Here is a 12,479-nt window from a genome sequence, read left to right on the forward strand (position 1 = left end):
AAGGTGCATTGAAGAGAAATCTGAACTCGTCTTTTTGCCGCTGGAACTCGATCTACACGTTCCGAGCATTCTTAGAAACTGCGACTTATTGCCCTGTGTGGCCGATTTCCCTAATTAAATCGAATTAACGTCCGGCTCCCGCATTTTTTTTTAAATTCTTCCTCGTACGGTGGGCGGAGTCGACCAACGCGTGGAGTGCCCTTCAGCCAACTCCGTGGAGGCTTTGCTTTCGCTTCATTTTGTTTTTTAGGTTTCCGTGAATAAATAGTTTCATTTACAGATAATATAACTGCAAAATAAGCCCGCAGAAATAAAAATAGGTGCAGACTATTTGCTTCTACGGACTACTACGTATTACTCCCCCGATGGCAGAGCGGCAAGCCGCCACGGGACTGGGTGAAAGGCACTCCCAGCGTTGGTCGACTCCGCCCACCGTACGAGGCAGAATTAAAAAAAAAAGGCTGGAGCCGGACATTAATTTGATTTAATTAGGGAAATCGGCCACACAGAGCCATAAATCGTAGTTTCTAAGAATGCTCGGAACGTGTAGATTGAGTTCCCGCGGCAAAAAGACGGGTTCAGATTCCTCTTCAGTGCACCTTTAAAGGAGTACAGACACAAAATTTTTTCTTGCCTGTTTTTTCTTTCGAATGATACGTTCAACATAATATACATGGAGGACTCTACGGCATTCCCATGCAACTGCTAAATAATTCATAATTCAATTTCTTGACGCTGGTTCGGTTGCGTTTAAACAACCAAACGATGGCTGTGGTGTGTAAGGTGCGTTTAAGTCACGTGCGGCATGAAAAAATGTGCAATACAGTCACTGATACATAGTTTTAATTCATTACAATACTTAAGCCAGACTGCTTCAAGAGCTGGAATGACAACAAACAACATATCAGCGATTATATTGCAGTTTTCTCATACCTCACGACATAAACACACCTTACATTTCGCATCCATTGTCCAGTTAATGAAATCGAAACCGATACTGCATGGGAAAAAAAACGCAATTATCAATTAATTAACAGTCATGGCTGAATGCCACGGGATGATCCATGTATTCTAATGTCTTATATATCATTACAGAGAAGAAAACATGCAACTAAAATTATGTGTCTACAGTCCTTTAAGGTGGTTGCCCTGGTACAAACAAAGACGAAAGGAAATATGATAAGAAAAGTACAAGCTTGCCCAAAATCAATCTTTAAATCAATCTTTCAGTTGAACTATCATCGTCCACTACCCTCTGTTAGTATAGTCTACTAGCAGTGACATTCGCTCATTACTTTTTGAGCAGCAGCTGCGTGGCACAACATTTGTGTCTGCATGATGCTTGCTTTAGTGGCACTCAATGCAGAACCAGGCTGTTTGTCCACTGTGAACAAACGTGAACAATGAGGAAAGTTTTGCCGGCATGCGTAATATAACACAACAAAGAAATACAGCCGTATAACTGGCTAAAACCAATACTGACAGCCTACTGACTTCATCTACGTGTTTCTATCCAGTAACTATACTTAACACATTCACTTCCATTTGCGTGGCTCACCGAATTTCAAGGTCATTTCACTGACCCATTGCAATACCCGCTCAGACATTAAGTTGCTCTGCAGAGGCAGAGATAAATGCATAGTTGACAGACATGACACGAAAGCACGCACGACCACCATCATCCCCTCTTGTTGACAATTTGCCATACATTTATCTGAAAGTATCTGGCCATGGTGCAGTACTGCTGTATCCTACTGCATCAAGTTTCACAAGCACTCCATGTAATCACCAAGGAAGTGGTGAAGGTTTATTACTGACAATATGAAGTAGCAATTCTCGCATGTGCTAGTCATTAATATTTAGTTTCGCTACTTCCATTGCAATTACTCTCTTGGTAGACAATGCCATTTTGTGAAAGATGTTAATAACAGCAACAGTGATTATGTTATAGATAAGAAAGACCTGCTAGGCATTGGACAATAAGTGTAGACAACATAAATGATGTGAAGGGCACAAATATAAAGGAGAACAATGTTTGCAAGAGTTTGCAAGAGTCTGGGAGGTCTGTTCCTCTTTCTGGTAGCATAGTACAGATGAACCAGGTAGCTCAACTTCATATCAAGTCTTGCCATACAAAAATGAAAAGAGAATATAAAGTTCTTTCCTACATAGAGTGAACAACTGTAAGTAAAGAAATGGCCCTGATGCGACGCCCACACAACACTTAGCAGGTTGATATAATCTCCCATTATCAAATAAACATAAGAAGGTCAGAAATGAGCTTTGTAAATCTAGGCACTCAAGTAGTGGCCTCAAACAACAACTACACACATTGTATCATTTCAGGTAATTTCACTTTGATGAAGTCCCACCACTGCCACTTCGGTAAACTGTGCAAAAGCAAGAATGTAGTTACATCTAGAGTTTCGCTATTTAGGAGCGCCCAAAATGCAGAAAATGCAATACCAGAAGTGGCAACTTTGGTCACAGGTACATAATCTCATCAGACAGCAGGAGTTCAGTGACAGCATAATCTTACACGAATACTCACCCATTAAACACAATAGTATACTGCAGCTTGACAAGTACACATCACAAATGGACTAGTGGAAACGGTTACCAACACAGTTGATACAGAAGCCTCCAGAAGCAATAACAGGCTTCGTAACATATGATGCAGCTGTAACAATGGCAAGAGCTCCTCATGCAACTCACCACAGCTTCGCAGGTCGTTTCTAAAAATTGCACCACGGGCAGAAAAATAAATACGGCAAGACATTTACACTGCTGCCCTCCCTACATCTTTGACTGACAAGTGAGATTTATAATTTGTTTACAACTCTCAACCACCTCTTGGCAAGACAAGTTTCTTATATACAAGATATGTTACAAGCGCACCAGGTATACATGAAATGACAGAAAGGCTATTGTACAATATGAACGAATAATGTTGCTACTTGAAATTAAACAACGCAGTGCACACTACTGTTGTAAGTTCCAAGCATTTGGTATCAGAATGCCACCTGCAGCAAATCAGCAATGCATGCAGTTCCGGAGCATCAGGCTTTCAGAGAGAACCACTTTCCAACCTATACTTCACCAGAGATTCGATCCGAACTGAGATGAAGATTCGTAAAAGGGGAAAAGAAAGTTGGCAACTTTGAGACAGGACTACACATCATAAGCATATAAGACCTTTACAGCTTTGAATGATGCATTGATTCGTGTAAAGACTGGAAAACCAGTCACATAAACTTCTCAAGCCTGAATGCGCAATTTGTGATGTTCAGCTGCGGCTCTTACATGGAAAGCGTCACCACATGGTGTCCCAGGGTGGCTGTTAGGTGGCTGTTAGTTGCAAAACTGAGACCAAGAGTAATGGGACCAAGCTCTGAGGTCTACCTGCACTGATGAGGGATAACTCCATCAGAACAGTGCCTGTAGTCAAGCATGTGGAGCCCACTTCCAAACCTAACCACGTGCACCTAACCACGTTGCTCGTCCTTTGCCTTCCTAACCAGTATTAGGTTGTTGCTATGCAGTGCAAGCAAATGCTTCTTCCAAATAGAGGTGAAAAAAAAGAAAAAGTCCCTAGATATTTTCCCCTTTGGCATTGGCAAGCAGTGTTTCAACAACATGCATCATTTGCAAGACATTTGGGGAGGGGTGGCAGACAGTATGGTGCCAAGCAATCACTAAAAGTGCAAAACTCAACTGCATATCTGCTGTTAAAAACCAACATTAATCTTTCCTTAAACCACCAATAACACGAACTCTGAGGATTTTTGTCTTCCTTTTCCTTCTCTGGACAGTATTAAAAGTATACGCTGGTTTTCAGAGTCCCACAAAACTATTCAATGAGTCATAAAAATGGCTAAAAACAAGCTCAGACTGTAAGCTGACCATATGTAAATTGACTACACATAGTACAACAGCCTTTCTCAAGCAAGTAAAATGCACTTCCCAGCAAATGCTCATTAACCAGGAAATGCAAAACTTTGAGTTTCGCAACTCAAGAATTTTTGTAAACATTGGGATTCGTGTAAAACAACGAAGGTAAATGTCACGCAATTACGTCAGTAAAAAATGAACACTGAAGTATCTTGCATGACAGCCCAAAGAAAAGGAGGCCCCGCTGAAATGCGACGTGTACACAACAAACAAAAAAGGAACTCAAGAGCATGAACAATGCCACGCCAGTCAAAAACTGCCTCATCAGTTGGCCACCTGATCAAGGAAACCTTATAGCGACTTTTGTGACCACCAGCGTTTGCCTGTTTGGGTCATATCTGTGAGTGCTGCACCAACGCTACACCACCACACAGTATACCCAAGCCTGGCAAATGCCGACCTGGCAGTAGATGTTTCTGAACATCTCAAATGGAATGTACATTGCCCAGTCTACTTTCCTCAGGTCACATTATACACCCAAAACTCTCAACGTGCCTAGCAAGGTTACGCAGAGAGAAGCTTTGAATACATGTAAAAAGCACAAATTACAACAATTCGTAGAAGACTGAAACTTGTGTTTTACATCTATTTCTCATCCCTTTACAACTTCAGCTAGCAAAGAAAAAGGCACACATACAAAAAAAAAGCTCTACAAATAAGTCAGTGATGGTTTGTTACATCCACCTCTCCCATACACACTGGCACTGGCACTACCGATCTAAAAACTCTGAATATTGAAAGAGCTCCAAGATAACCTCAATTTCATTTCAATTCAGCTTAAAATAAAAAAAAATGGTAAGGCTTTAACGTAGTTAAACCGAGTAGGACGTGTGAAAGCACTTGAGGCAACACTGACTCAAAGGCAACCACATGGAATATCTTATCGTTAGCTGCTATTGCAACGTTTTTCAGATTTGCTAGTGAAGTAGTGGTTTCGCACTAAAAATTTGCAACTTCTGCCCTGCTAATTTCATCAACACAAAGCACGAGGAGACTCGACCCTGGGTATAGAGATGACTTCAGAGCTTGGCATTAAAGAAATTGAGGCAGCTCCTTTGAGAATCAAAGATCTTGCATTGGCCAGTTTTTACCGGCGTGGTAAATAATGTTATTTTGACAGTGAATGCTTTGGAAATGAAGATTTCAAAATAATCAGAGCTCTTGCAACGACAGCAAATCTAAATTGCAAAGTTCTGCTGACAAACTATTTCAAATACCCACAATATGCCTGATGCAGTGGCAACAAAGTGGTACATCTAATTATGACACAAGCAAGACATAACACTTGTCTTGTCATGGAATAGAACAAACCCAAGCAAGTAATTATGCCTGCCTTGGGGACGAGGAGTAAATATATTAAAACAAAGCACACACAACAAGCCTCGCACACGTGCTGCCACAGGCAACTGAAGCTTGTCTTTCATGATGACAGAAGAAGCACTCATGGTGAACTTTGGTTACCTGTTGTAGTAGGGTGGACCCCGAGGCAAAAGCGCCTAGAAATGAGAGAGTAAAGAATGACAGGTATTAACGTTTACAGTTCGTCTAAAAATTCCACAGAATACTATGATAGAAGAATGAGAAAAAGCACAATTGGTTCCACATGCAACAAGACAGTTCAGAAAGGAAGCCATTCTGGGCTGAACGCCGATGCGTTAAGATAGGTTTTATGTTCAACACCTACTTCACAGTGTCGTGGTAAAATGTTGCTTCCATGAACCACAATGCATTCACTACCTGGCCCCTTTCCTGAACACTCTCTGCAATAGTATTTGCATTGCACAGCGGGCAATGCCAGAATTTCATTGTAAAATATAGGCACTACACTTGAAAGAAGAGAGCTGGGTTTGTGTTTTCTGGCTTCAACAATGAAAACAACATGATGAGCAAAAAAAAAAAATATTGCTCCAAAATACCCGAGCAGTATCCTCCCATTCAGGTCGGAAGACAAAATCTTGCACCTCATCTACATGGCAATGTAAATGGGGCCGCCGCCTCTGAGCAACAATCAAGAATGTTGCTACTTTTGAAAGAAAAAAATATAAAGATACGATAGAAATGACAGAGACAGTAGAAAGAAAAATGGCTGATTTCAACTTACGCAAACATGACATTACTGTCTCACTGTGTGATGAAAGAATGTGACATACGGTTACATAGAATAAGAAGGAACTTTTGCCAGAACGCTCTTATACCATTCACGAAACTTTATTGTTCACGTTTTTGAGCCCATATCATGGCCAGCCTTTAGAGGCTAGCAGTAGGAAGTGCCACCCGTGGTCTCTAGTGACTGCTGTTGGTGCGAGTTTTCTGCGTGTTTCAAGACATCCTGCGCAGTTCATTTGACTATTGCAGGTAGTGCAGAAGCCTGTCGACCTCTTAATTCTAGACCAATCATCTTCCCAAATTTCAACCCTTTGGGCCTATGTAAGATGGCTTGCACTTACATGGCAGCCATCTTTTTTCCATCACAGCCAGTATGGCAGCCAGTATGGCGGCCAGTATGGCAGCCAGTATGGCAGCCAGTATGGCAGCCAGTATGGCAGCCAGTATGTCACACTGGCTGCCATACTGGTGGATCAGCAGTGCAGCGAAAGTCTGTTCATATGTCTAGCGTCTCTTTCCCACACATGATGCTTCCCTCAAGCTGCCTGGAAGCATTAACCTTCCCCGCAAGCGAGGGTGGCAAACACAAGAGGCGCATGACTAAGCTTTACGCATGGCAAGTGTGCACTTTCCAACGCCAGGGCAAAGGTAGGGTGGCAAGACTAGCGAAAGTTTCCGCATTTTTGTGGGTATCATGGGTTCAGAGGGGTCAAGGGATAAGGGGGTAACGAACGCGGCAAAGAATGAGCATCTTTCCACTTTGGATGACTTGGTCCGACGAGATGTGTTCGAGTCACTTACACGTTAAACACATTACAAGTATTTTCATCAAACGACGCGGCTAGCAACAGCTACTGCAACAACAATTTCTAGAGTGGATTTTCAAAGATCATCATCTGTACCTCAAGAGTCGAGATGGATGCTCTGAAGAAAAAAAGCCAAGATTCTGGCCAATGAACAAGTACTCAACACAGCAGAGGTAAGCCCCTCACCAAATGTAGTCATGTCCAAACATACGTAGGAGAAGTTAACGCAGTCATAGAAATAGATGTAGTGAATTCAAATGTATTCTTGAATACGACAACAGTAGTGCTGTGGGCCAAAATTGTCTGATCAGGCAAACCGGTAAGGTCCGATCATTCTGATGGTTGCCAAAAATATCAAGCTTTTCGAGGTGGGAGCTATCCAAATTCGATGGCAGGAGTAAAAAAAACCAGCAGTCATTTCTGGAGCAATTCGAAACATTTTTTTTTTTGCAACAACCCGAAGCTTATCTGCTACTATCCACTTCAACCGCCTGAAGTCACTGCTCTACGTAGGTGAAGTTTTGAATGTGAAATTTCGAGAGATATCTGTGTGATCAGGAGACTAAGTAGGAAGAAAACGACGAACTCCGACTAAAACATGTTTAGCTATGCGATGTTTCGGCACTGATTCAGCTTGACCAACTTCGTGGTTGAGGAGATGGGGACATGAGAAAGCAGTCGACTGCCAAGGTTCCGGGAAGGCCATCGGCGTTGCTCAAGCTAATCGAGTGGGATGGGTGGAAGAAGTAACGTGCATATGATGCCTGTTTACTTTGTGGGGCATGAGGCAGATTACACTCTTGCAGCGTAGCAAAGGCCGATTAAGAAACCTGGTTATCTGTTGGCATATCCAGGTGTGTTCAGCATGTACCAGGAGTCTGAAAGCTTTTGCTTTGTCAAGGACCTTGGTGTTCTCAAAATCGATGTGGTGGTCAGTACTCGGAATGCTCCATGAATGCACTGCACTTTTTTAGTTTTAGCCTTTTAGTCCTTTAGTTTCAGTGGACGTCATTTTAGTTTCAGTGCTCGAGAAGCCTTAATTCTTTTGTCTCATTGATATGACATAAGCGACGGAGCAGTCAACACAACACACTTTGTAAACGATTCCGGGCTTCGTTCAGTGCACAATCTTTCAATTGGCAGTGGCGCTGGCAAGTTGATGGGAGTGAAATCAGTCGTTTGGGAAAACCTTGCATGGCATATTTGTTCAGGATGGAAAAACCATCACTCACGTCTGGAAGCATTACCTTGGGCACAGAGGCGTGAATACACAAATGAGCAGTGGGGTGGCAAAGGAGGTAGCACCCCCTCCCCCACACGCCCGCTCAACTCAATCAATATGGGAAGAAAGGCACAACATTTCTTTTTTATCGTTCCCCACTGCCTAGAAGACAAACATGCAGTACCATGAATGAATGTCACAAACACGGACAGCAAACAATAGCAGTCCTTGCCGCACCGCCCTGTCTATCTTTTTTTTTTTTTTTGCTTCTACAGAGCTCATTCTCATGTGCTGGACTTAAAACAAGTCCGTAGATGAGCAGAGGGCCACTGAGCCACTGTCGCTCAGGTTCTAGGTTTGCAGGAAATTTCACCCATCGCCTGGAAGTGACTCCAAATTTTGGCCCAAAGCGGAATGCACCACGGGTATGTAACTTCTGATAAACTTTGTGGGTGAAGTTCATTTTTCAAGCACAGTATCAGGGGAGCCTCCGATGCTCACTTCGTCGTCACCCATGCGTCAAAGCAGTTCACTGAAAGGCTGGTAGGAGTTGTGGAACAGAAAAGGGTGTGTAGGGTATGTCCCCCACCCATCATTACTCTCAGCAGCTCATAAATGTAGTTAAGCGCCAGTAAACAGTACTCCTCGAGCAGTCGCTTTTACTGTGGTTCATGCTGTTTAAACGGTTACTGAGGGCAAATCGAAGTTGACCTGTATTGATAGATTATGGTGTTATAACGACCTGGAGACCTCTCACTAAAAACAAAGCTTTCATCAGGTAAAAAAAATTGATGGCGGTTTAGCACTGCTAAGTATGAAATATTGTGCGAAAGTAGGTTTTTGAAGGTGGACACCACAGCCATCTATTGTTGCTGAAGGCCTAGGCACGCTATCCACTTCGGAGCAAACTGAGTTGCCCCGGACTTGTCACGCTCATTTTAAAATCTCAACCACGTCACTTGTCTCCTCTAAATCAGCAGAGTCCAACTTTTTCACAGTCATTACCAATTTACCCAAAGAACACCAGTGGGCTATCGCTCAAGTGTCACGTTTCTGCAACAATGTTGTCAACGCCAACGTGGTTTGCTCCAGTGACGCATATTTGCCAGCGCACGCAGAGCACATCTCTCTGTCACTACCGCCACACAGCTCAAAGCGCGAATGTGGTGACCACTGACTCGGGGAGCCAGTTACGTGCGTTTCCTTTCCTCTCGTGACTGTCTCAGAGGCTTCATGTCCCCGTGTGAATTTTGCGGGGTAGAAGGCTAATAGTGCTTTTTATGCATGGATGGAAGTTGAAAAAGATGACCACGTGATATGCACAGTGCGAAAGTGTGGCAGTTTAACATGAGGCGTGATCGGTCGTGGTGATAGCATAGTGCCCTCGTGCAGTAGCCAGCGAAGCTAATCTGTTTGCGCCGTCATGGTATCGAAACCCAGCCACGGCAACATTTATTTTATTTCTGCAGGTATCCCAGAGGCTTCACACACGGCAACATTTATTTTATTTCTGCAGGTATCTCAGAGGCTTCAGACAAATATTGCCTTTTTCAGCCTAATGAGAAGTGCTTCCGTAATAGAAAAAAAAAAGACCCACAGCCGAAATACAGGTGCCGCCATCACCAGCTGGTGTTGAGCACGGATCCTAGAGTCTATGCTACGCCGCTATTCACTTCAAAATGGCGGCAACCAATCCTGTGGAAATGCCACACATTTCAATCGAGTGGCGGGAGAATTTTAGAAAAGAGCCATGGAATCAATTTTTACAAAGCAGTAGCTAGATGGCGTTGTCCTTAGTGTCCCTTTAAAGTGGTAAAAACTGGGCACTAGCATAATTTTACTTGTCCGATAACACAGTTACTGATCACTGAAGTCGCCACAATGCCGCAACTGCTAGAATGCATTGCTCTGCTGCCAAGTCTTGTCCGTCTTTGTGGGCATTGTCATCGCACTCTGTGTCGTGAAGAGCATCACCTCCAATAGCCTGACACTCTGAAGTGAGAGGCACTTCGCAAATTCGGGCATAAAAAGAAATTAACTGTTGACCATGTACCGTTGTATAAAAACAGCAGCACTCAGCAAGCCGTCAAGAGTCTGTGTTGACTTCTCGACGTGTCGATAGTGCTTGCCAAGGTCGAGGCGGTGATAAGTTCCAAGCTGAAACAACGGCTCCCCGCTCTCACTGGTAAATTTTCGTTTGGGGGAAGCATCTACATTGCCACCAGTGCTGGAGAAAAATGATGTCATGACGCCTTCCTTCCGAAACAGAGAAAATGGAGCTGTCAGGTCGGCTGTTTAGAACTATGAGGCTATCAACCCTTCCCAACTTTTAACATTTCCAAGGCCCCCCCCCCATAAATTGACAGGCGATTGGTGGGTCCATTCAATGAAAATACATAGCATTACATTTTCATTCCCTTTCGCATGATATGACACATCACACACATTTCTTTACATTGCACACTTAGTCTTCTTTGTACTTCTGTACAGTTGACTCCCTTGTGCACTTGGTCTTTTGTTCCACATCAGATCTCCATAAACGTAACAGGTACCATTTTTTGTTTTGATCGAAATCAATTATTTTTTCACCTAAGTAGTATATTCAGGCCTCAAGAAAGGGAATTTGTTAGCTTTTGAGCGTGAATGATCAGCGGGTAAGTTTTTACAACGAAGCACAGAATTCCGTACAAAGTGTCAGATTTGTTAGAAATAGTAACATCTAAATGTTCTCATGTGTCAGGTGAAGCACCCTAGGGATTATGGGATCCCTTTGTGTTTTGAAGATGCACATTACGCTCGAAACTGGACAGAAACAATCAATGTTGTCACTCACATCAAAATCTGTCTACACAAAAATTGGCAGTGGCTTAGCTCAGCTAGGCCAGATAATACGTAGTGAAAGCAGTTTCATCTACCGACATTTCGGTAGCGACATGCCATCATTGTCATTCAGCAGCTTAGTGGCGTCTCTTTGCGAGAGGTACGTCTCGTTCTTCAGGCGTCTTGGCCGCCCGCTTAGCCTTTCTTGCCTCGTTTTCACGCTGTTGGTCGGCCTTGCACCATGCGACGACTTCTGGATCGGAAGACTCAATTTCACGCAGCCTGTACTGCTGCCGTGACGCGCACGGCCACTCTCCTTCTTCCATGGTGAGCGTCTAAGGAGCGAGCGCATCGCTTCCGGCTTATATTCAGCTGCGCGGCACAACTCTGAGCATGCGCTGTGAGGCGTGAAAGTGATCGGAACTCGGCGAAGCGGCTACGGTGGAGCGACGGCGTGCAGCGCACACCTGTGGCTCCAGCACAACTGGTTGCCATGGTAACGGCACATGCACAGTAGTGGCCCTTGCCCTACTCCGTGAAATGCGCTTCTGCTAGCGTAGTTTAGCTTTCGCTACAAAAATAGCGGACAACATGCTACCCAGCTCACTGTTTTGTGAAATATTATTTACTGCGTTCGCTACAGGGCACGAAAAAACAACTCATTTGCGACAAGAAGGGTGCTCAATTCGACTGAAACAATGAAATCGCATCAAGGTGCACCAGTCTCTCGTAAAAAGCTGTGACTCTGCTGTGCACACAATTGTGTACAAAGCGCCTGAAAGGGATATCCACCGACACTCCTCAATGGAGGCGGCTAGCCCACAAACACCTCACCAGAAGACCGCAATCAGGCATGCGTGTACCGCTCTGCTATCTCCGCTCCTATTTTCCTTCGCACACTCCACCTTCCAGGGTAACTACCCGCTGGGTTGTTCCCTTGGCAACCAGTCTCAGGTTGTGCATTCCTCCACTTGCGTCAGAACCTTCTCTGTCCACATTAGACACCCCCCCTTGTCAGTTCTTCCCATAGCAGCAACCTTCCAGCCTCTCCCTCCTACCCCCCACGAGTGGAGAGGGGGATTTCCCTCCCTCCATTTTGTCAGGCGGAGGCTTCAGAGAACACCAGACAGTTTTTCCTGACATGGGGGGTTCTAATGTTATCACATTGAAAAATTCATCATTTCTGAGAGGCCAGACAGTACACAAAAGATGGCCTGTATAAAGAAGTTTGCGAGACATGCTCACATCAACATGCTCAATGCATATTTCTGATTTGTGCTGTCAAATAGGCAAGACTTGTCAAATAGGCATGGATAAATGCAGAGCTCTGTCGAGGACATCATTGACTTCCAGTTGTACTTTTCAATTGGAGCTTTCAAATGGAACCCAGGAAACCAATTGGACCAATTGGAACAGTTGGAACTGGACCAGTTGGAACAGTTGGGAGTCAAATTCCTCAGTAACCAGATGGATGGTCTCAACGGTATGGCAGAACAAACTGGAATGCCCAACTGTAACTAGGGAAATCAAATGGACTACCCAATTGAATGTATGAGCCCAAATGACTGACCTAT

General features: G+C 44.0%; 1 protein-coding gene across 3 annotated transcripts in view; it reads right to left on the reverse strand.

Moving 5' to 3' along the window:
• Window positions 1–1,776: 1,776 nt before the first annotated feature.
• The window catches only part of LOC149363997 (uncharacterized), a 30,758-nt gene continuing 20,055 nt past the window's right edge, over window positions 1,777–12,479 (reverse strand). For all 3 annotated transcript variants that reach the window (XM_089573985.1, XM_089573984.1, XM_089573983.1), the window contains 2 exons: window positions 5,413–5,447; window positions 1,777–2,124 (listed from right to left, as the gene is read on the reverse strand). In XM_089573985.1, the coding sequence (XP_089430111.1) occupies window positions 1,941–2,124; window positions 5,413–5,447 (219 nt within the window). In that variant the 3' untranslated portion in view covers window positions 1,777–1,940. The remainder of the gene's footprint in view (window positions 2,125–5,412; window positions 5,448–12,479) is intronic.

This window comes from Amblyomma mixtum, chromosome 2 (genome assembly GCF_055824585.1).
Source record: "Amblyomma mixtum isolate Tamu chromosome 2, ASM5582458v1, whole genome shotgun sequence".
Classification (NCBI taxonomy): domain Eukaryota; kingdom Metazoa; phylum Arthropoda; class Arachnida; order Ixodida; family Ixodidae; genus Amblyomma; species Amblyomma mixtum.